Source organism: Lotus japonicus, chromosome 3 (assembly GCF_012489685.1).
Source record: "Lotus japonicus ecotype B-129 chromosome 3, LjGifu_v1.2".
NCBI classification, from domain to species: Eukaryota; Viridiplantae; Streptophyta; class Magnoliopsida; order Fabales; family Fabaceae; genus Lotus; species Lotus japonicus.
Genome location: NC_080043.1, coordinates 24136766 through 24162051, shown reverse-complemented (window position 1 = coordinate 24162051; position 25286 = coordinate 24136766). Strand labels below are relative to the sequence as shown.

The 25286-nt window shown below is 35.6% G+C and overlaps 1 protein-coding gene and 1 long non-coding RNA gene across 2 annotated transcripts; both read right to left on the bottom strand.

Moving 5' to 3' along the window:
* Positions 1 to 2174: 2174 nt before the first annotated feature.
* On the bottom strand, positions 2175 to 2699 carry LOC130743801 (uncharacterized protein At4g04775-like). The gene is made up of 2 exons (XM_057596026.1): positions 2532 to 2699; positions 2175 to 2435 (listed from the first exon to the last, which is right to left on the bottom strand). The coding sequence occupies exons 1-2, from the start codon at positions 2697 to 2699 to the stop codon at positions 2175 to 2177; spliced, it is 429 nt and encodes a 142-aa protein (XP_057452009.1).
* Positions 2700 to 11086: 8387 nt separating this feature from the next.
* Positions 11087 to 13576, bottom strand: LOC130748633 (uncharacterized). Its single transcript, XR_009022752.1, has 2 exons — positions 13134 to 13576; positions 11087 to 11359 (listed from the first exon to the last, which is right to left on the bottom strand). It is a non-coding gene; the product is annotated as an uncharacterized LOC130748633 (long non-coding RNA).
* Positions 13577 to 25286: the final 11710 nt, after the last annotated feature.

The window sequence follows — 25286 nt, the reverse complement described above, 5'->3', positions numbered from 1 at the left end:
CATCCCCAAATTTGACCCTCCTCTTCATCATCTCTCATCTCTCTCTGTTAGTAATCGAGTTCGACGAGGTCTGCCTTGCATCTGCTATCGCTCTCGTCGACGAGGAGAATACGAGTTTAGGGATATGCCGTTCACACTGGTTGTGCACCATTATGGGATCTTTGCTTTGGAACCACATCCTCATTACAGGGACGGAAAAGTCACAACCTTTACTGATGTTGATCTGGACCGGTGGAGCTACCCTGAATGTGTTGATCTTGTTAAAGATATGGGGTATAGGGCAGGCAAGTTCAAACTATGGTGGAGGACCCAAGAGGATGCCATTGCTCAGAAGTTTCGCCCTGTTTTGACTGACAATGATGCCATGGTGCTTGGCACATATGCTGTTGATAATCGAGGGTTGGTGCATTTTTTTGTGGAACATGAAGCAGATGAGTTGCCTATTTCTCCACTTGGTCTTCTCCGTTTCATGGATGGCACAACAAGACCCAAACATGTTACTTTGTCAACCAATAACACAACAAAGCCTACTGCTCCACCAAAGAAGGTTGCTCAACCTACTGCTCCTCCAAAGAAGTCAAATACTGCTGGCAAAAGACATGCTACTTCCACACAGCCTCCTAGAAGATCAGTTAGGGTCCAATGGCAGCAGTCTAGAACAAAAAGGAACAATAGCCAGCCTGAACTATTAATCTTGTCTAGTGATGATGAAGAAGTTGTTGGAGGAGGTGGGCATGAAAATCCACACTTTGCTGCCAATTTTGCTTTTGATGGTGAAGGTCAACTGGATGGTGAGACTCAAAATCAAGTGCTTGGTGATACTCAAGTGGTTCTTAAGAGTCAAGTTATTGATGAAAATGGACCACATGTCGAAGTGTTCCAGCAGCAAGGTAAATATCCTTAATGTGACCTTAATTTATTTTCAAATCCTATATATATGTTAGCTTAATGTATTTTGAACTGCTAGGTGGTGATACAGTTCCAGTGAGGATGCAAGGTGATGTACATGAGGACATTCCACACAATGAAAACCTTTTTGATGAAGGTGGAGTACATGACAAAGGGAAAGGGGTCCAGCAACAAGGTAAATTTAAGAAGTTATTTCCCTTAATTAACTAGCTTACTTATATGTTAGGTAATATGTGCCTTACTTAATACCCTTACCTTAACTACCTTACAAGGTGATGCACATGAAGAAAACATGAGAAGAGAATTTGATGAAGCCTTTGATAGAGTTCTTGAGAAGATGGTAGCTCGTGAAGAAGCTACTCAAAACATTGCTGATGTTGATCATGATGGAGATGAATCAGATCAGGATTCTGTTGATGATTCAGAGAAGGATTCTGTTGATGATATTCACTTTAGTGACTCTGAAGAAGAAAGGAAAGCAGATGATAATGATGGGTTTCAAAGTAACAACATTGGGGTGGCTGAGGCTTTGTTGAATGAGCAGGTGCAGAAGATGCATGAAGGGGTATATGAAATTGCTGGTGGTGAGCCTTCTGTGGTTCTTGGTGATGAAGAAGGTGGAAGTTTTTTACACAGTGACCATGACATGGAGTATGAGTAGGAGACTGATGAGCTGGACAGTGTTTCTGGAAGTGATGATGAGGAACTACCTATTAAGAGGAAAAAATTCCCACAATATCACAAAGAAGACATGAGGGAGGATTTTAAGTTCAAAATAGGGATGGAGTTCAAATCTTTGAATCAGTTTAAAGTAGCTGTGAGGGATCATGCTATTCGTAATGGAAGGCAAATTAGGTATGAGAAGAATGATGGTGTTAGGTGCAGGGTTGAATGTAAGAAAAAATCTGAGATTCTCATTGGATTAGTCATGTGTTGTTGTTGACAATAGTCCCAACAAGTTATCCCATTTTGTCAGTGCATGAATAGTTGAGATTCTCATTATGTTATGTTATCTGTTATATGTCACTTTCTGTATTTCATTGGAAGCAAGAAAGGCAGGGAAAGAATGATAAACAAATGAATTCATAACCCACCTACATTAATTAAAGGGAAAACCAGTCATACATTTAGGTACAATCCAACAACCACACTTAATCTCCATCAATATTTCATCCATATCCCTTTCATCTACATACACAACAATACCCCTTTCATCTACCTTACACAGAAACATTTACTTTTCCTGACATAACCACAAACCAAAACTAAGACAAAACAAGACACACAATGGCCATATTCTTCTTCCAAATTTCTTTCTCAAGCTTCCTATGAACCTTATCATTCTTCATCTTCAATTCTTCTGCTTTAATCTTCATCTCGTCCAAGTCCTTCTTGCTATCATCCACTTTCTTCTTCATCTCACCCAGCTCATGTAGTGTTTTGGTGAGTTCAATTACAGTTCTTCTATGTGCTGCGTCAAACACAGTTTCATCGTCCCACAAGAAGAAGCCACACTCTGTTGGTGACTGCAAATTAAAATGGAGATTCAAAAAAACGATGACAATGCAGAATAATGATGCATAATAAGGAAGAGGAACCATAATAAGGATGAGGATGCATACCTTCCAATTTTTGCACCTCCAGAACTTCCTTCCAGGATTGGCATCACTGTGGGAGGTCAGGTACAAGATCCTTTCTCCACAGTCACAGAAGCCTCGACGCAGGACGACAGTAGCAGTGGATCGACCAAGTGACAGAGACGAAGAACTGCAAGACGTCGTCCTTGCCATGAAGCCCGATGAATATGATGTGAAGATGAAGATGATGCAAGGCAGACCTCGTCGAACTCGATTACTAACAGAGAGAGATGAGAGATGATGAAGAGGAAGGTCAAATTTGGGGATGAACTCGAATTTGAGGAGGAAGGTTGAATTTGGGGGAAACTCAAGAACCCTAAACTCATGAATTGGGGATCTTAGTTTCAGATCTTATTGTATTGGAAATGGAATAGGTTTTAGGGTTATTAGGGATTTAGTTAATTAGGGATTTATTTTTTTTAAAATGTTTTTTAATTACAGAAAAAAATTAAAAATTAAAAAAAATAAAATGCCACGTCAGCTCAATAATTGACGTGGCATGTCCAAGTCTGCACGGTGGCCGGGAAGTTTCTCAGGCACGGTGGTTAGAGTCACCGGAGGGACTATTTCCGAAAGTTCCTCCGGGGAGGGACCAAAAACGTCCGGTGACCAAAGTTTAGGGACCATTTACATATTTTTCCCTTTTTTTTATAGACCAATGTTAGTGGTTAATTGTTAGTAAATTAGTTCATTTGTCATGATTTGAAACCTGACCTTTCACCATACAAATCCCTTCATTCCCTTAGCTCACCCAGTGAGCTAACCCTTCCCCCCAGTTTTTCTTCATAAAATTGGGGTTTTGTCGGTCAATGTTTATAACAATGAGTCACCAATTCAATTGCTTTGGTGTATCTAATATAATATTATATAGTTTGAAAGTCATCAAAAGCTTAGGTGTCAAAAAACTAGAGCTTCCACAATTTTAGGTACATGTGTCAAGCATCTAAAATTTGAGAAATTTTCAATATGATTTAAACTATGACTTAACCTATAATAATATACCATTTCACATAAATAACTAAAGTAGAAAACAGTTAAAAAAAAAAAAAACTAAAGTAAAAAACTAAAGCTAAAAATAACCACAAATTATTTCTCACGCACCTCTATTTTAGGAATTTGTTAGTCACGTTATAATATAATAATATAATATACAAATTCAAGTTCAAAAAAAAATACAAATTCATAATAGCACATATTTTGAGAGGTAAATTTTAAAATTTCCTATAATAATGTACCTGGTCATACATGAGTTCATCTTTAACCCAAGAAAAGGGAGCCAAATTTAAAATTCAAAATTTTCATAAACTTTCGAAGACTAATTTAAATATTTTTTTAAAACTGACTAATTTAAATATTGAACTCAAAGAATGGATTTTTTTAAAAAATACATAGAAAGTAATTAAAAAAAAGAATACCTAACAACTTTTTTAAAAACGTGGCAGCTTTTTTGAACTTGTGTAGATGGTCAAAAGTTTTGGAAAACAATATATATTCAATGCATCTAGAATATATACCAACGTGAAAAAAAATTGAAATATCCGCTCATCATAATTTTAGTGGATTTTATTTAGGTTCTATATAAATCTGGTCACAATTTAAAAGATTTTTATAAACAAAATCTGATTTTGATATATGGAATGTGGGAGAGAAATTCTTTTGATCTGTCAATTTTGAATTTAAAACATCATTATTTTTTTTAAAAAATCAAATGCGCCAACAGTCAAATTTCAAGGGTTAAATTTGTTATTCCTTTCAACAAAAAAAGGGGGTTAAATTTGTTATTAAAAATTGATCACCATCACATTTGAGATGCCATGTACTCCTAACTCAAAGTAATTTCTCCCTTCTTCCTATCAACCATGTGAGATCATACTCTCTTCTCCTTTTTTTTCTTCCATGTATGTCAACAATGCTTTGCTTTATGCCTTTATCAATTATAAATTTTTATAACTCAAAGACATATCATTTCCTCATATCCTTGGTAGTCCTTTTTCTTCAACTTTGAACATAAATCTGCTTCAGCAAGCTCCAATGATTCTTTAAAGGTGTTATAAAAGCAGAATTTACGTCACGTTGAACTTTTCGTTCATGAGATCAGCATATTTTATTCATTATCCTTTGCAATCTGTTTCTCTTTGTTTAATTTTTTTAGCTACAATCCTCTTCTCTGTTTCATTATTGTTTTGTAATGTTCATGTACTGTTGTGTTTGTTGATAAAAAAATCTTGATGGATAGACATCACTTTTATTTCATTTTTCTATTATTATGTGATTTCAACGTTTATCTGCACTTTTTTGTAGGGGTACTGGACGAAGACAAGAGCTTATTTGAAGGTTGATTTTCCTTTATCATAAATTCCTAATGAAGATATTAGGTAATCTTTCTTTCTTTCTATTGAATTCTTTCCGTTTTTGTTGTATTGAAGGTTGATTTCATTTTGAAAGCAGTGAAGAAACCATTCATGATTCTTCCTTTGTAATACAAATTCTTATTTTGACAATACATATTGTCGACTTTTATCAACTGCAATCAGTTTTTTTTGTTCTACCAATTTGTATATCTGTTGTCTTATGTCTTTTCTATGAATTTACGGGCAGTTTTAAGCTTTTCATTTGTTAGGGGTAGTGAGAATCATGGCAAAGGATCTGATGAATTCATAATGAAAACATTTCACATGGATCCATGAGTATGATTTTGTTCAAGCATTCATTTCTCTCTTATATATTTTATAATTATTTTAACTTTGTATTATGATTTCAATTTAATTTGCTAATATACCTCTAAATTACCATTTGACGTTTGGAAATAGTAAGTCAAACAAATGCAAGAGTATGGAAGAAGATGTGAGTATAAAAGATGAGATTAGTGAGTGTGAGATTTTTTTCTTAATAGTTAATTGATCAATTTCAAATTTAAATTGTTAATTTTAGTTTTTGGATGGAAAATTGACGGGGGACTAAAACTGCTAACGGAGATTAACGTCGAGGTACCATTATGCTATTTTTAAACGTGGGGGACTCTTTTTACACATTTTGGAAACGTGGGGGACCAAAAGTGCTAATAAGCCTTTTTTATTTAAATTTGAATGAGTCTTATTAAGATATACTTATGAAATTTGTTAGGATGTTAGTCAGATTATGTTTAAATCCGTTTAGAACTAACCTTCTATTAGTTTTCAAATTTTGCAGGTTGTATGCAGATTTTTAAATCAGTTTGTTAGGGTATGTTTGGATGGAAGATAAAGTGAGGGGAAATAAATGAAGAGTGAAAGATAGAGAAAGGAAATAAAGAAAAAAGAAAACTGTAATAATTTTTTTAGGTTGTTTGGTTAACAAAATATCTGCATTATTTTAATTTGTAATTACCATATATTACACTAAAATTAAAATGGTCATATGATATTTAAATTTTTCATTTTAATAGATATTGTATATATCTTTCAACAAATAGTTATTTTTTGGTTATTCAAAAATTAGTTATTATTATTATTACAAGTAAAATAAGCCAAATGAAATCAACATGAAAGCAAATGAAGCAACATTATATCAAGACAAATGGTTGATGTACTGTTAATGTAAAGTTTTTTTCACACTGACGTTCAATTAATTTCTGCCACGTCAAAAATTTATATTTATTTAATTAATAATAAAAAGGAATGTAATCGTTAAGTCTTATGTGTCATAATTTGTTTATGTGTACATCGATTAAACCCACATATCATCGGTATTAATTTTAGTTGATTTACGTCTGAATGTAAATTTGACAACTGGGTGTCATAGTCCTTTTAGCTCAAAATGCAGCATATCCCTCTATTTTATCTCCAGTGGAGAGAGGAACATTTTTTCAAGTGGGTTCTATGAAGTTGTTTCTTTCCAACACGTTCAATTATAGAAGTAGATAATGGAAGGATTTTATTTTGTGTGTTTTCCTTCATTTCTCCTCCTTGTGTCTCAAACCAAACACAAGTTAATTACTGATCCATCTGAACCGTTGCTCCAACTTATATAGTTTGTTTATCCAGATATGGTTTCTCATCTTACAGATCCAACCTTTTATCAAGAAAGAGCTATATTAGTCCCTACATTAGAATCAGTTGAAAAAGTCAATCAATATATTTTATCTTGCATTGAAAGGGAAGAAAAAAAGATTTTGAGTCGTGATTCTGCTTGCAAGTCTGATGAGGACAACAATGTTGAAGCTGCATGGTTAACACCAGAGTTTCTACCTGAAGTAAAATGATCTGGAATTCCAAATCACAAATTGGTGTTGAAGAAAGGGGTGTCTGTCATGCTTCTAAGAAACTTAGATCAATCATCTGGATTATATAATGGAACTAGACTTTAAATAGGTGATTTGTGCACAAATGTGATCGGTGCGACTGTTGTGACTGGAACAAATTCCGGAAAAAAAGTTTACATTAGTAGGATGAGTTTGATTCCCCAAGACTCTGGTCTTCCATTCAAATTTGAAAGACGACAGTTTCCATGACTGTTTGTTTGGCTATGACCATAAACAAGAGTCAAGGGCAATCTTTGAGCCATGTTGGATTATACCTTCCTAGACCGGTATTCACTCCTGGTCAGTTCTACGTAGCAGTATCAAGAGTCAAAAGTAGAAAAGGATTAAGAATCCTAAGACTGGATGATGAAGAAAAAGTTACCACTTAAAAAACAAATGTTATCCTACAGAGAGGTCTTTGAAAATATTTGAGATTTGTTCTTTGTCTAATATTTTTAGTTAATTGAAATCACTTTGTATTTTCCATATATCTTATAATATGTTGCTATTTCTATTTGGTACTTGAATGATGAGCTTTCAATTCAATTGCGTGATTCCATTTTTTTTGTTGAATATTGTGATTGAAGGTTGCAAGAGATATTGTGTTGCAAAATAACCTTGGAGTCTTTCAGCCTTGGCTGATAACTGTGTTGGTAATAATAATTTTACTTAAAAACTGTTAGATGATTTCTACTATTGATTGTGGTAAATTGTTTGAAGTGCATTGTATTCATCTTATTTTGGAAGCATATTAATCATCAAATGTTATGATAATATAGGTTCATATGATGCTTAAGCAATTACGTGCTGGGAATAATTGGTCTATCACTACATACATGAAATCTTAAGCTATTTAAATATGCACTTATTTATCGTCTAACGCAGAAATATGTTATTACTTTAGTAATGTATATTTTTTGCTCTTGAATAAATAGTTTTAGTCCTAACCAGTAAGTGATGCAATTTTTATGGTGTCTCATTCTTTGCAGATAGAAACTTTACTTATGAAAAAGAAATTAAAGGACAAAATGTCACTTCATCAAAGGCATTTTTACTTTGCTATTATTTAATTTGTAATAAATTTCCCAATTCAAGTTGTTTTCACATTTTTAAGATCTTTCCAAATCTATTTGTTATGTAATTTGGTTCATTGTATCTCTAATTAAAACACTATTTAGATATAGGTCATTTCAGTTTTCTACGGTATGTCAATTTGGATAAAATTTATCTTATATTTTATTAATTTATTTTTAACTCATGGTGATCAACTGGTGGAAGAACTGTAATTTTTATGAATATAATCTGCACATGATTCTATGACAGTGTCCTCTCTAAAATCAAATTAAATATGAAACATAACCATAACATACCTGAATGTAACTCGATTCAGTTAAAACAAAAAACCATATAAAAAAATTTATTTATTGCTCTTAACTTTATTTTCTTTTTCCATATTATTCATCCGTGCAACGCACAGGTTTGAATACTAGTGTTACAAAAGTTTAAAAATTTATAATACTAGATAGCATTAATTATTAGCTTCATACTTTAATTTTTTTTTTTAAAAAATGAGCTTCATACTTTATCTTAAAAATCATTGTCGTCACAATTATAAAAAAAAATTCATTACCGTCACACAAATATCTAATTAAGCAATCAACAAAAAAGATTTTACAACAACAAAACATCACAAAAAAATTAAAAATATCAACATATAAGTTCTGCATTTTAATCATAATAAAAGTGCATACATAACTTATTTGAAATTATTGTTTTCTTTTTTGAATTTGAAATTATTGTTAAATATATATGTGGGGTGTTTCTCATGAGAAAGATGATATTATGTGAGAATATGTGAATAAATCACAACCCATAAGATAATATATATATATATGCAAAGATTGTTGTTGTGTGACGGTTCGCGAACGAAATCGACATGCAAGGATTGAACGCAGAGAGCAATGAGCTAGTCTACTGGAACCGAAAAATGCTATCACAGGCACCGATAATGTTGTCGCAGCCAACTTGTTATGATGCGAGGTGAAAACTGCATCTGAAAATATGAAATCGTTGCGGCGGTTGCAGGTGAAACAATTTCACAACCAATTTTCTAGGACCCCAACTAGTTAGCAGCAAAATGACATCCAATTGATAGCTGATTGATAGCCAAACGCGCAGTAATTTGATAGTAAATTCATCTATTCCAAAGCTAGATCCACATCAAATTTGTAGCTAACTCATAAATTAACTCGGCAGCTAACTCGCATCCAATTTCACAACTAATATATAACTAGATTTGCAGTTAACATGCTAGCTAATCCGCTAGCAAAGTACCATGTCACAGTTAATTTAGCCAGTTTATAAACTAAATCACAGTAATTTCTAGGTTGTTTGACAGCTAAATAGAGTCATCTTTCTCTCATACAAGGAATGGAAAAAGACTCAAGACGCTACCAATCGCTGACACATATACACATTGTAGCAACAAGTCTCCATCGAAGAAGTACAAGAGATTAAATGCACCTGACAAGAAGATCGTTTGATCCAACGACTAGTTATCAAGATGCTCTACACGCTCCAACGGCTCTCAACCTATCCAAGCAGCACTTGAAGTATAAAAGGACAAATTGAAGATGTTCAGACTCAAGAAAATAATCAAAAACTTTTCATCTGGATTATTTTCTTCAACAAGCTCAAGCGTCAAATCCTTATTGTTTGAGAGAAACACTAAAGAGTCAAATCCTCTATCCAATCTCTCTAGACCTAGAACTCAAAGTATACTTAAGAGTCAAATCCTTCTCAAACACTTTGTAGTTCTTCAACACTGTAAAAGTCTGAAATCACTCTTGTAAGAAGAGAAATCCGTAGAACGAAACGATCTTGAAAAAGATCTTAGGAGAAGTCCTGCATAATACTTGTTGTTGGGAGAAGTCTTGTAGAATACTTGTTAGGAGAAGTACTCGGAATACTTGTTAGGAGAAGTCCTTAGAATACTTGTTCGGAGAAGTCCTCAGAATACTTGTTGGGAGAAATCCTGGAGAATACTTGTTGGGAGAAGTCCTGTAGAATACTTGTTATAGGAGAAGTCCTTGATACTTGTTAGTGGAAATTTTGGTGCTTTCAAGGACTGGACGTAGCCCCAACGTTTGTGGGTGAACCAGGATATATTGCAATGTACTTATTGTCATTTATCTTTACTATCTTTCTATTCATCCGATGCATCAAACGATTGTGAAAACTCTTTCTAAACTTATAATCTTTTAAAAAGCTAAGGTTTTTAGGGAACACAATTCAAACCCTTTTTTTCTTGTGTTATTTTTTCCGATATCAGAATTGTTGTTCCAGTTTTTTTAGTTGTCTACACTTTAGCTAAGATGTTTTATCTGTCAAGATGTGCGACCAAATGTTGGAGCATCTGGTGCAACATTTGCCCCTGCATGGCTGCTGTGTGTTGCGTATTTATTCTAGAAGCTTTGGATTGATTGGCGTGATCAACAAGTTAGGGTTGTTGAAGAAGCTTCCGCGTGTATATCTGCAAAATAAATCAAGTGTAATCAAATACGCTGAAGAAGATTTAATTTGGTTTAAAGTGTAGAAGATTATATCTTTTTGTGTTCAAATCTTATGTGATAAGATTTGTTACTAGTTTAAAAGATTTGTTCCAGATTCAGTATGAGGTGATTGTTTTATTATGTGAACAAATCTTCTGCAGAGAGATTTGTTGTTGCTTTTGTTTTTGTGGAGAGAATATGTTTCCATATTTGTGTGTTTGGACTCTACAATTTTTCAAGCCCATTGAAGATCAAGGCTTGCAGAAGAACGACTATTTAAGGAGTGTTAACCCTAGTTGATGGGTGTGCGTTGGGCACCGAATTATGGTGTTTTTAGGGTTGTGTTTTTGTGAGTCCTTGTTGTTATTTTTACACCACTCTACTGCCATCATTGATCATTATAAGGCTTAGAGTTGGTTTGTTTAGTTGAGTTGTAATCTCTTTTCAAACCTGTATTGTTTTTGTAAGCTCAATCATTGTGAGAGTGATAATGAGAAAGTGAGAGGGGTCTTATACTTAAGGTAGAGGGACTAAGTATAAATCACTGGGTAGTATTAGGTAGGAAAACATTGAACAAGGGGGTTGTACATGTAACACCCCGGTTTCTCAACTGAGGAGTCACATTAGTTACCTAACAAAATCTAAGGACTATTTCGTAATCCTAAGAAAACACAATATATTTTTTCCCTTTTCGAAACAACTGAACATAATTGAATATATAACATAGACTTTATTCAACAACCCGTTCCCGACATAATAATAATAGTGTCTTACATCATCATGAACAAGTTTCCAAAATAAGTACGCACACTTTAACAGTGGCGAAATAAGGTTTAAACAACAGAGTTTTCATAAGGAAAAAGAAACTCAAACATAGTCCACCAAAAAGGGAGAAGCAACTGCTTCATCCACCTCTACTCGACCGCCCACGATCACGGTCTCCGACTCGAACAGCTAAGCTTCAGCGGAAGGCTCACCATCGCCTAATAGCGTTAAGCGCCCAAACAACAAATAGCAAATAGAAAAGGGTTAACTCCATACAATTATCATGTATGAAAGAGAAAATCATGCTATTCAAATTTAACTACCTATCATGGTAAATAAACCAGCAACATAACTAAACTCATATATCAACAACCTAATCATATAACATCAATTCGGATATCGACAACCTAACATATAACATCAATTCAAATATCAAAAACTTCAACAGTATAATATCAATTCAGATATCAATAAACCAATAACTAAAATCCAACAACATAGGGTCAGGTGTTAGTTCCCTATAATGCAACTATATGCTTCTACCAAAATGGATCGATCAGCAACGTCTCTCAAGACGGGACAATCACGCGGGACCACACCCACCTCATTGCCACTTTACGCCACTCCGGACGGGACAATCGCGTGGGACCACACCCACCTCATCGCCACTTTAGAACATCTCGAAAGATGGGACAATCCCGCGGGACCACACCCACCTCATTGCCACTTTATAACGCCTCGAAAGACGGGACAATCACGTGGGACCACACCCACCTCATCGCCACTTAAGAACCAAAGCCTATATGCCAAGTCAGTCAACAACAATCCCCAAACCAATGATTAATTCGGAGTAACCACATGTTATTCCTATTATCAACGAACATAACTCAATTCAATTGCATACCAACTCAGTTCAATGACAGAAACCAGTAAACGGCCGAAGCCTCTCAGAAAACGGAGACACACGTCTCAATAAGTTTACTCGGCCGAAGCCTTCAGAAAACATTTGGCACAAGCCTCAGAAACAGTCAATATAAGCAAGCATACAACATTGCAAGCATAATAATCATAATCCAATGCCAATCAATATAAACATCTTCATCTCAAACGCAGGCAGTGCGATAAAAGCAGGCAAGACTCAAAGACACTCTAAAACCGAGTTACCCTTACCTTCGTGAGTAGAAGTTGGGCATGGAAGTTGTGAACCTAGAACAAGGAAACACAATCATCAACACAAGCCCTACTAGAAGTAACACTATCTAATAACGCTAATCGAAACCGGAAAGAAAGCTTTTAAAGCTTCAGAGTTCCTCTTAAGGCACGAATTGACAACGGAACTTCGTTCGCTAAAACGAGCATCACTCGAGCTACAGAACTCGGAATGACATGAAACCAGCGCCAAAATTTCGACAATCAAAAGAGCTACGCAATGGCTCAGGTCATAGAGACTCAAAAATTATTTTTGGACACGGTACCCTAAGCAATAGGTTTCGGCCACTATGTAAAATAGGGTTTCCGAACTTTTTCTTCGGTCTAAATCGATTCCTAGGTATTCCTAGGCGATATCTAGGCCAGGGAAACTCTCAGAAAAATTATCGGGTCGAAAACTGTCGCAGGGGTATTTTGGTCAATATTTTTAGCTCAGAAATTCAAAACTGAAATTTCGAAAAACAAATTAGATGGGGTCGACACCAACGACGATTATGACGACTAATCCTACTAACGCTAAGCTCAGTCGAGAGTTTTAAGCCCAAAGGACGGAACTTTAGCCAAAAATGGGTATTTCCTACAGAAATGAATTCCGGCGGCATTTCGGCGACATTCGACAAAATGTAATCCGCTAAACATGCTCAGGGGCACGCAGGGAATAAGTTTAGACACTAAAATCAAGTTATTTGGACAGTTTTACAAAAAGCTCAAAACTTTGAGCACAGAAAGACATAGAGAAAAGCGACAAAATTTAAGATCAGAAGAAAGAAATAACATCAGTACCTTGAGGCCTACGCGTAGCAACGAACAGAGCGACGATCAGGCAAGAACCGGAAAAAATCAAATCTCTTCCTTTCCTCCAAGAAGTTCACGGCCGTGTGTGTGTGTGTTGTGTGATTTTTTTTTGATTTTTTTCATTTTTTGAAGTCCTATTTATAGGAAATTGAAAACGTGAGAAAATGATTATTTCGCGATTCCGATTTTTCCTACTGATTCCAACGTATTTTAGACACGATATTCTTCCCGCTGAATCTTCTAATTCTTCAAAGAAATATCAGTATGATTTTTGGTTTTCGAGGCTTGTTTTTTAATGTTTACCGGCTTAAAATGCACTTTATGCATTTTTTGATTTTGACCTCGGATGCAGAAACTTCCTTCTGAAGAAAGATTTGGAACGTCGATTAGAGTGGGCGTACGCGTGTGGAATCTTCGTTTGAAGCTCCGAATAGAAAAAGTCTTCATCGTAGGTTAATTTAATAGCTCTAGAAAAACCAGGGATTCAGTTTCGGCAAACCTCCCGGTATCGGAAATGAGTGTTCGTAAATTCCAGGGTTTCGTATCGAAACGCTTATTATGGAAGGATTAAGAGAAGTTCTAACATTTCTCTGAAGATTTTTGGAATTAGTTTCCCATCGTGTCTTTAAGTGCAAATTAGTCGTTTACTAACGGTTTTGCCCTAAGGCAGAAATGAATGAAACTCGTGCCGTAGCCTATAACGACTATGTTACTATTCTTAGTCATTTCCTGAACTTTCCTCTTCTTAATATTAATCCAAACATTAAACACGAGTCAAGTTCCTCTCACGCTTACACAGAATCCTATGCGTGAGCTGGAAATCATTTATCTATTTAATTCTAAAATTTTGGGTCTTACAGTACATCTAAGATCGGGTGTACCAATATTACTAATAGTGGATTTGCTTTCTCGGGTGAAAACCCCCAGATGTAGGTGATGTTGCACCGAACTGGGTTACCAATTCTCTGTGTTAATCTTTATAGTTTTGTTGTTTTTATTACTGAACTGAACTTTCTGTGTGCCATATGTTGTACGCGTTGTCCTGGACATTGTGTTCGACATATGTCCTGAGCATGAACCAGACTTTCAAGAACTTGGGTTTGGGTCAAGATGGAGGTTGTGGTTTTCCAACTATGTTTCTACGGCTACTTTGATAGTACTTGTTAATGGTTCTCCTACAGAGTTCTTTGCGATAGAAAAGGGTTTGAGGCAAGGATACCCATTGTCACCTTTGCTTTTTAATCTATGTGTTCATGGTTTGTCGGTTATGTGGAATCGATTGGCTAGGGTTGAAGAATCGTGTGGGTTTCGGTCTGGACCTGAGGTCTGCCCTAATCATTTGCAGTTTGCGGATGATACATTGGTTTTTTGTGAAGAGGATCCCGCACAACTGGAAGAGATGTATGATGTTTTGTTGGCTTCTTTGTGGGGTTCGGGGTTGAAGGTTAATTTTGAAAAATCAGTCCTTATAAGGTGTAATGTGGAGAGGGATGTGATTGATCGTCTGGCTTTGCGAACGGGGGTGCAGGTGGGAGTGTTACCTTTACCTTATTTGGGCTCTATGCTTGGGGATAATCCTAGGCATAATTCTTATTGGATGCCAGTGTTGGAAAATATGAGAGTTAAGCTTGCTTCTTAGGGGTCAAAATTTCTTTCTATGAGTGGTAGGGTGGTGATGCTAAGGGAAGTTATTAGTTCTATTCTGATTTACCATATGGCTATTTTTAAGGCGCTGGTGTGGGTGAGAAAGGAGATGGAGAAGATGATGAGGGCTTTTTATAGGGTATGGTGGGGGGAGGTCGATGAATATCATGGGTGACTTGAATGCAGGTGTGCAAGAGTGTGCAAATAGGAGGGTTGAGGGTCAAATTTTTGGGTTTGCGGAATAAGGCGATGCTGTTTAAATGGGCGTGGCGCTTTGGGGTGGAGCCGGGTGCATTGCGGAGGAATGTTTTTTGTGAGAAGTATGATATTGATTCCAGTTATCTGGTGCTGCACAGGCTTTGTGGACGTCTCACCCATTGCTCAATATATGTTGCTGATATTTTAAGGGTTGTGCTGGAAGATTCAGTGAAAGGAAAGTATTTCAGGACTTAGTGTTGTTGTTGTGCGGGAGATGGCAAAAGGGTGCATTTTTGAAAGATCCTTGGGTTTCTGTGAAGCCTTTGTATGCCTTGATTCCTAGGCTATATGGGTTGGTTACGTCTAATGAGGGCACAATGGCAGAAGTTGGAGTTTTCCAGGACAAAAAATTGTCTTGGAATTTGCAATACAAAAGACGATTTTTTGAGTGGGAGAAGGAAGTGCATAGCGTTTTGGAAGCAAGATTGGCGAAGGTGGTGCCGAAAAAAGAGGGGATAAATTGTTGTGGCTTGGTGATACTAATGGCATGTTTACTATAAAAGGCTTTTGTTTTGAGGTAGAGCAAAATTTATATGGTGTGCCTGGCCGGTTGGTACCACGGTGGAAAAGGAGGGTGGCGCCGCCTAAGGTTGTGTTGTTCCTATGTCAGGCATATGGAGAGAAGATTGTTGTGATTCAGAATTATCAACGACAAGGGGTTATGGTGGAGGCAAATGTTGTTTGTGTGTTATGTGGGTTGGATACGGAGTCGGTTGCACACTTGTTATGCCACTGTGATGTTGCGTTTAATTTCTGGGACAAGATTATGCAGCGGGAACATGTCAGTTGGTGTATGTCGGGGAGCTTTGCGGAGTTGGTAAGAGAATGGGATGCGTTTAGAGTCACCACTGATCGAGAGCTATGAAGTACGAAGTCTCATCCCGTTTTCGCTGAGTTGGTCATTATGGCTTGAACGTAACTCTGTAATTTTTCGAGGGATTGAGTTATTTGTTCAAAATGTTTGGGACATGCATCTGTCAAGGATTTATTTCTAGATTAAGGCAGCTAGGGGTGATGTTGATTTTGCAGCTTATGATTTTTTGAACAAATTTGAGCTGGTTCGTTTGCGTAAGAAGGGGAAAAAGGCGAGGCTAGTGAGTTGGGTCTGTCCTATGGAAGGAGTGGTGAAATTCAATGTTGATGGGTCAGTTAAGGGGTGTTAGATTTCCACATTGGCTAGAGATGTGGCCAATCAAGTGCTTATAAATGGTAGTGCAAACCTCAGCTCTTGAGCTAGCTTTTGAGTTAAGTTAGGCCTCCCAATTTCTAATATGTGCTCCGGGGGTGAGTTGTATTAGGGGGTGTTGCGGGATTATAAGGGGGATATTATGGACTCTTTTCGGTAGCTTTGGGGGGTTGTGAGATTTTCAGGCAGAGGTTAAGGCGATTAGGATGGCTTTGGAGTTCTGTTTGGAGTTTGGGGTGACACAGGTGTTGATTGAGAGCGATTCGGCGTTGGCGGTGGGGTGAGCATCGTTAACAGATCATTGTCATTGGAAACTTCTGCCTGATTTACATGTCATTAATTGAAGGAATTTGTATTTCGTGCTTTTCATTGAGAAACAACCGAGTATTTATATACAAAGGTCATAGGCTAATAGTTAACTAGGGAATACATCTAAGTGAGATTACATGCATAATTACATCATAATAAATAAATAATAAATATTCTAATATTCTATTCTAATATAATATTCTAAGCTGGAGGTTCACCGATGTTGAGACTGGAACAAAAAGCATTAAAAAGGAGCTCATGATAGGCCTTTCAAGTGAAGAAAATACCCTTCAAACTCGGGAGCGGCCGGAGGAAAACTTGGTGACCTGAATATGAGGAACCACGGTTGGCGTAAGAACCACCGTTGACGTCGGAGAGCCGGGATCAGAGTGCAATCTGCCGTAGGATGTGTTTTTTTTGGACTGGGCGAGGGAAAACAGTGGTTAAATTTTTTTTTAGATTGCTGGCCGGAGCGGGTCAACTGGTTGGGCGAACCGGTCCGGTTCACCAGAAAAGAAAGAAAAAAAAAGTTGTTAGGCTTAGAACCCGGATCTAGGCGGGCCAGGCACGCGGGTTTTGTTGTGTGGCGGGTCTGAGCTGTTGGATCCAGGTGCTGCAGGAGAGAGGAAGCGACGGAAAGGCGGCAGGAGAGAGGAGGCAGACACGCGGCGCCGGTGGTGGGCGCGCACGGGCCAATAGTAGCGTGGTTGTACAACGGTGAGCAGCGGCGAGTCTGGGCGCGATTTGAATCTTTTGCACGTGTGTTGGGCGACTTGGATCCGAGAGAGGAGGATCGGTGATGCAGCCGGCATGTGGCGACGCGGGCAAGGCGGCGACGTTGGAAGCGGCGGCCGGAGGAGCGGTGCACAGTGGTGCGTCGCAGACGGTAGTGGAGAAGGCGCAGGCACGATAGATCTGAAGTACGGCGTGGAGAAGCTTGTGAGAGAAAACCACCGGTGGCGGGTCTGGGCAAGCAAGCAACACGGCGGCAGAGCACGTGTTGGGTGGTGCGACAGCGTGTTGGGGAGCGTGGCGACTGTAGAGATGAACGACGGTGACGACACTCAAGAGATGTTCGGTGGTGCGTGACTGGAAGGAGGATTGTTTTTTTAAAGCAAACTGAAAAATCAAAAATTTAAAAATAAGGCGGCGACGCTCTACGAGTAGAGGGCGGCAGAGGCTTAATCACGACGAGAATTAAAAATGAGAGCGAGAGGTCGCGGTTCTCTAAGAGTAGAGGGCGGCGGTGGCGGCTGCGCTCTAAGAGTAGAGTGCGGTGGCGGGGGGCTCAATCACGGCGAGGATCGCACGTGAGAGCAGCGGCGGCGACGACGCTCCTAAAGTAGAGGACGGCGGCGACCAAAGAAAAAAATAAAATAACAATAAAAATAAAATAAAAATAAAGGTTAGGTCATAGGATCAGAACTAGCTTCTCATACCATGAAGGAATTGTATTCCGTGCTTTTCATTGATAAACAACTGAGTATTTATATACAAAAGTCCTAGGCTAATAGTTAACTAGGGAATAAATCTAAGCGAGATTACATGCATAATTATATCATAATAAATAAAGAATAAATATTTTAATATTCTATCCTAATATTATATTCTATCATTGATCACTTGTGCATTGCAGTGGGTTGTGTGGGGATTAATCATATTTTTCGTGAGGCAAATACTATGGCAGATTTTTTTGGCAAAGTCGGGTTGTGATCAGGACAATCGGTTGTGGGAGTACTATCCTTGAATTCATTTTGGGGTAAATAGAATTGGCGTTGTGGTTTCTGTGTGGTAATTTCATTTGGTGTTTGCTGGTATGGTGCTGATTCTTAACCATGGCTGTGTGTGGGTAGTTTTTGTGTTTTATGTCAATTTTCATCGGGCATCGGAGGTATATCAGGTTGCTGTTTGGTAAGGGAATGTTGCTGGAGAATGTTTGTTACGGTTGCAGGGGATCAGGGAAGTTATTTTTATTATGTAACATTCTGATTGATTTGTGATGATTATTTTTGTTTTGGTTCTCTTTGGTGGATTCGGTGTGTTTTGATAGCAGGGATAAATATATATATATATATATATGTGTGTGTGTGTGTGTGTGTGTGTGTGTGTGGAGCTATATAGTGGGCATGGTCCTTGTGTTTGTTGTTAGCTATTTGGAGAATTAATTTGGAAGATCATGTAGACTACTTGGCCGTGATCTTGATATCTTGGGGCATGACAGAACTGGGTGGCTTTTGGCTCATGGACTATGTGTGGAGGCTCCCTTGTTGTTTCTGTTTTTGGGTTGCAAATAATATGTCTGGTATATGATAGACTAGTTTTTAGTGTTGTTAGAAACATGGTTTTTTGAATTATGTATGTTGGGGGAATCAGTGGCGGATCCAGGATCCCGGGGTCAGGGGGTTCAAATTTTTCAAATGAACATATTGGTAAAAATATAATTTAAAACAACTTCAATATGTTCATATATCATAAATTATACAAGTCATAGTTTTCCTCTACGTGATTTCATATTCTGAAATCGTTGAAAACTTACACTAACACTAGCGATCATTTTCTCCCCTCAATCGAGGCAAAACTGAATAAAGTTAAATCTTACATAAAACTTTCAGAAAAATATAAAAGCGACTTTCTCTTATCATTTTACTTGCTAACAAAAATAGCAGGCAAATAAGTAAAAATATAGGAAAAAGTATCCGTCACTTGAATTTCTATATGCAGATATTTATCTATATATGCACATGCATATGTATGTATGATTCATTAATATCTATCATTTTAGTATCACTTTTGACATTCAATAATTATTTATTAGACTTCTAGGGACTGCAATTGAAATTCTATTGTGTTATACTGAATTCATGCTCCTTCGTTCTGTTTATGCTATTGGTTGCCTGCAAATGAAATTACCAAGTTTGACAAATCCAGTGGAGATTACATGTGATGATGGTGATTTGAGCACATATTACTTCACATATCCCAAATAGCATTTTGTAAAATATCTTAGTTTAAATTGACCAGCAGAGATGAGAAATCTAAACTGAAAACACCAGAAACATATACTATTCTCATTGAACGTTTCCAATTTAGTAAAGATCAGATAAAAATGAATAAGTCGATTGTCTTCAAGAACTAAGTAACTAACTCGAAACGGAAAAATTGAACGAAGGAAGAAGCATAATTTGAGATTGAACTATTGTGTAGACGATGATCCTGATTGCAGTTCTCACTTCTCAGTTGAGTGAGACTAAGGGTAGCGAGAGAAAGAGGGTGAGTGGCTGAGTGCGCGTGTGTGAAAGAAAGTGAGAGGAGTAAGTGAGTGTGAGTCTTTGGTGCAAATAGGTGCAAAGCTTGATCTACTAGTATAGTTTAAAATTTTCAGGGGGTTCAAAAAAAATATTATATAGGGGTGTAAATGCAAATTTTTTTATTCAGGGGGTTCAGTTGAACCCCCTCAAGCCAATGTAAGTCAACCCCTGGGGGAATATGTTATGTATTTTGGGGGGAGTTTTGATTAATAGGGCTCTTAACATTGAGGGTACTCTTTTTCCTTCACTAGGTTTTTATCTTTAATGAGTTTGGACTAATTTCATGTTTTTTAATATTAAAGATAATACTTTTTACAATTTATATGTTTTAAAAATGAATAAAATTGATATCTTAACTACTTCTTATATTTTATATTAGTTATTTTTTTTTTGAAATTGAAAAAGAAAAGATAGAGAGCACATTGCATAAAATTAACCAAGAGCAGAGTTAGGCATATCTCATGTAACTAACATGCAATGACAGAGAGTTAGACATATCTCATATTCTCATGTGAACTCCTCTCCATGCACTCGGACTCATGCACAAGCTCATGAGGAAGAATACCCAGAAAAGTATATCATTGCTGAAAGAAAAGAAATCAAATATGACAAGGAAGAAAAGCATACTGCATCACAATATTTCATTGATCTTCAGCTTGTTCTGCTTTTCCCTGTATCAAATCTCATAGGCCTTGATTACAATTAGTCAAGCAAGAGGATTCCAATTATGCATATCTTATATTAGTTATATGCATAAGAAGTTTTAAAATTGAGGTATAAATAATAATTAAAATAACAATAAATAACTACATAATTAATCTTGTCACTAATGTTAAAATCAAATATGTCATATGTAAAAATATATAACGCTTGACTTATTAACATGATATTTAACTTTAATACTTAATATATTTTTATAAGTAAAAAATTGTATTTGATATTTTCTGAAAACTCCTCAACTTATGATCAATAATTAAACTTAAAATAATTTTCATTTTAATCTATAAGAAATTAGAAATTTATAATATTATTAATATATATAAAAAAATATTATTAACTATATATTATTTTTATTGATGTAATGGTAGTCAATTTAAATATTATTATTATTTAAAAATTAACCTCAAGTTGTAATTAGTAATTAAAATTAATATAATTAAACTATTTAATTTTAAATATGGGAATTGAGAAGTTTAAAATTTTTAATATTCGATTTTAAATATGAGAAATTTAAAAGTTTAGCAATTAATAATTAATATAAAGAATAATAAAGTGGATGTGGTTTTTCTTTTAGTTTTAAATATTTTTATTTAATGTATTTAATACAAAAGTTATTATTGCTTTGTGTATTTAATGCTATGAATCAATATATATATATATATATTTATTGATATTGATGATTGATGATGATGATTATTTGATCAATTACTTGATTGATATTGATGTTAAAACATCATTAAATATTTCAAAATTTAAAACATCATTAAATAATTCCAAATTTAAGTCAATTAATTTTTTATTAACCTCAATATAATATTACTAATTAATATATATAGATATATTTATTGTATGTTTATTTTATGTCAAAAACATACCTAAAATATTAGTTAAAAGTGAATGAGATATAATATCATTAAATTTTTTTAAAATAGTTCTTAATATAGTGCGTATTTATTGTGTTTTTAATCATTTTATTTTTGATACTTACTATGTTTGATAATTTTTATTTTTTTATATTTGGAATTTTTATAATTGATAATTAATATTTTAATTAATTTTAATAGTGATTACGTAAAAACTCAATAAAGTAACTTAATCAATAGTTGTAATGGCTTGTTTTACTATCTAAAGTAAGTCACTCACTTTTGAGAAACCGAACTCTGAGATAGTTGCATATATATAACAATGACTCACATAAACTAATGCATCATCCAAGGTGCAATGTCTCTATTTCATAAAAGTGTCATTTTACTTTGCTTATTTCTGCCAGTAGTCTATGGTGCTTTTTGGCACCGAACACATGTGACAGTCACAAATCATTTGGATGGGGGTTTAGACTTAAAACTTCATTGCAAATCTAAGGATGATGATCTAGGGGAGAAGTTTCTCCATGAAGGTCAATTCTACCAATGGAGTTTCAGACCCAACTTTTGGGGTACAACAGAGTTCTATTGTTCCTTTCAATGGTTAAATATCATAAAACATTTTGATGCATACATAGCAAAAAGAGATGATGGTCAGAAGACTCTCTATTGGGTTGTACGACAATCAGGACCATGTCTAATCTCAAATTCGAACGAATCTTGTTATCCATGGAATCCAAGTGATTAGAAATGGTTTGTGTTTGATTATTATTGTTTGCGATGGTATGATATCAATAAAAAATAATAATGTTATTTTCTTGGTTAATTCAACTAATAATTTGTAGTGTTAACTAAGACATTCCTATAACTGATAGCAGTGAAACTAAATTCGATTTATATTTTTTTTTTTCGAAAGCAAAATAATATTGATGAGGAAATAGTCAAGTGATGTACAAACCCTCCTCAAAAGGGATCAAAAATTAATAAGAACACAACTAACCCAACCAAAAGAGGGTAAACCCAAAGCCAATAAAAAAACTCACCATTACAGGAAAAGAAGCCCAAAAAACCTCACAAAAACCTCCCAAAACCCCCCAAAGACAAACAACACCCAATTCGATTTATATTTTAATTATTGCTTCATAACGTTTTGTTTTTGTTTAATTTATTAGAAATCTTCCTTTAGGAAATAGATGATATAATTACATAATGAAGTAAAAGCACTACAAGAAAAGGACTGATTGACATCTTCTGTAAGCCGACACCAATAAGACAGAAGCTGAGTATTAAGTCAATTTAGCGTCACCTTATTGTCAATTTCGTGAGTCAAGTTAAAGGCTGAAGCTAACTGTTTAACGTCATTAGGATGGTCGACGCTGTGCTTTGCCGACTATCTACCCACACTACGTACACACTTAACGCTTCAACATACACAATTTATTAACTTAGCGTTGATCGTATGAGTTGACTCTATATTATGTCACTTGATAGAACATTGTTTAATATATACTTTTTCCGTTTATCAATACTAAAATAATTATTAAATATTTAAATTAGAATAATTTATAAATTTAAGTCAATTAGTTGATCACGAGATAAAAAAATAAATATGTTCTAATTCAAGTCAGTTAATTCTTTTTTTAACAACATTTAAATCTCAGCTGTTAATTTTGATCTAATGGATAATATTGATCCCTCTGACTCTCATATAAAAACCCTTCATCTCAATATATAATATATATATAATTTATTTATGTTTCTTTCACGTATTTAAATGATTTTCTTAAATGTAAACAACATATAATACTTTTCTTTACAGCAAAACAACTGATTTATTGAAAAAAATAGCTCATGGAAACAAAGCTCTTCCATGTTTGCAAACGGCTCCCATAAACCAAATATAACTAGTACCATAAAAGTCAGTATCAAACCAAGACATTTGACATAAAGTTATTCAAACATGAGCATCTATTGTTTGTAATGTATTCGACACATCTGATGCTAGTACTGTAATGGCATTTGAAACAGGCATAACCATTTCAAACTTTTGAAAATCACCCATCTCATATATCTCATCCATTGTGTAACCAATATCTAACAAATCTTGAGTTGTTTCAGTCAACCCATCCATCTCCCTGTTTCCCTATTTCTTCGCGTTTCCGACCACGTCGCCAGAGGAGAATGCACCAATCCCCTTCTCCTGATCTGAGAGCTCTTCATTTCATCGTCAAAAACATCGACATCCTCCTCTTCCGAATCTACATGAATCGCATGCTTCTCCACATGCTCTTGTTTCAAACTTGACCCATCCTGATAATAGAATGCTCATTCTCCACCATGACTCGATATACCTTACCATCCACATTAACATCCATCACTTGCTGCTCAATCAAAGGATTTGGTGCATTAACTAGCACTCGAGCAAAATCAAAATGTTCCTTCCGTGAAGTTATCCCATCCAAACATACGAAGCTCCCCAATTTTGAAGCTATTACCGAGAAAAAAAAGTGTTCTAAGCAGTAAGCACCCATGAGAACCTTCCAAACGCGCATCCGATCCATACCAGAAAAAATTCCCCACCATGGACATTGCGCATGGTTTGATCCATTCAAGCACTTTCTCCAACGCACTTGCCGCTTCAAACAGAATAAACTTCATTTCCTTCGGTGATTCAAACTCCATAAGAATATCTCGTGCCCCCATAAGCTTAACTTTAAAGAAGCTAAAACCTTGCAACTGCAACTATTCCCTCACACCTTCAATCAATCGAACATTGTACATAGTAGCACACGCACATATTTGAATCCATAACTTCTCCCATTGCATCTATATATTATACATAACATTAGTTTTGCATTCCTGAGAATTTGGCTGAACCTGTCATATGCTCTTCTTTGGTCTCCATAGTCTCCTTTGTACCACAAAATTCATCTTCGATAGTTTTCCCTGCTGAAAGGTCCGCCCATGACCTCAAGAAATTTGGCACTTGTTTTTTTTTTTACTTCCAGATAGGCTCCTTCTTACTTGAGTCCATTAAACATACAAATTTCCTACCATGCCTCCAGATATGTGTCATAACGTACAAAGCCATGTTAAGTTCAAACATAGATTCATATCGTTTATCATGTTTTGAATGATAATAATTTCAAGGGTATAAGTGTAATAGTTAAAAAATTTCATGTGACTTGTGTTTCAAGAAATATCACTTATCGTCTATGTAAGACCCCGAAATAAATAACTAGCATATTTATTTATTTTCGTTGCATTAATAAATTAAGAGTTTATATTCTATTATTTTTATGTTATTCTCCTAACTCGGTTTTAACTGCGAGTCATGGAAACTATTTAAATGATAATTAATTTCAGAATACGTTTGATTATGACACTATAGTCAGTTAGAATGATAGCACGAGGCGTTTTCGCACCCGACTATGATTCGAAGTGTCTGAAAAAGGCTATTTCCGCTTCTAGAGCATTGTTTAGGTTATATTTCAAATCGACAAGAGAATAAGAACCTTAGGGTATTTTTACCTTGACCTGTGTTCCATTTTGAAACTATAGACTGTACGCACGATAGGTTCCGCTTCCCAGAAGCCCGATAAAGCTAGATTTTATCTCTTTAGGGACTTTAAATAAGACCCTGAATAAAGAGTTTTTCTATTGGAGCTTCTAACGAAGTTTCCATCCTCGTTACCTCATTTCTTTCGACGTTTGTGATCTTTTTTCACAAGGAATTTTCTTCATCTGACGTCAAACGCAAAAACTAGTTTTGCGGTGTATTTTGATCCATACTGAGTTTGAATCGTTTTCTTCAATTAAAAGAGCCTCGAATTAAGTTTTGGCATTCAGTCGT

Bases quoted from the DNA above. Each gene is read 5' to 3' on its own strand.
- LOC130743801 (XM_057596026.1), bottom strand. From the start codon at position 2,699: ATGGCAAGGACGACGTCTTGCAGTTCTTCGTCTCTGTCACTTGGTCGA. The intron at 2,436-2,531 runs GTATGCATCCTC...TTTAATTTGCAG, and splicing joins GGAGGTGCAAAAATTGGAAG to TCACCAACAGAGTGTGGCTT.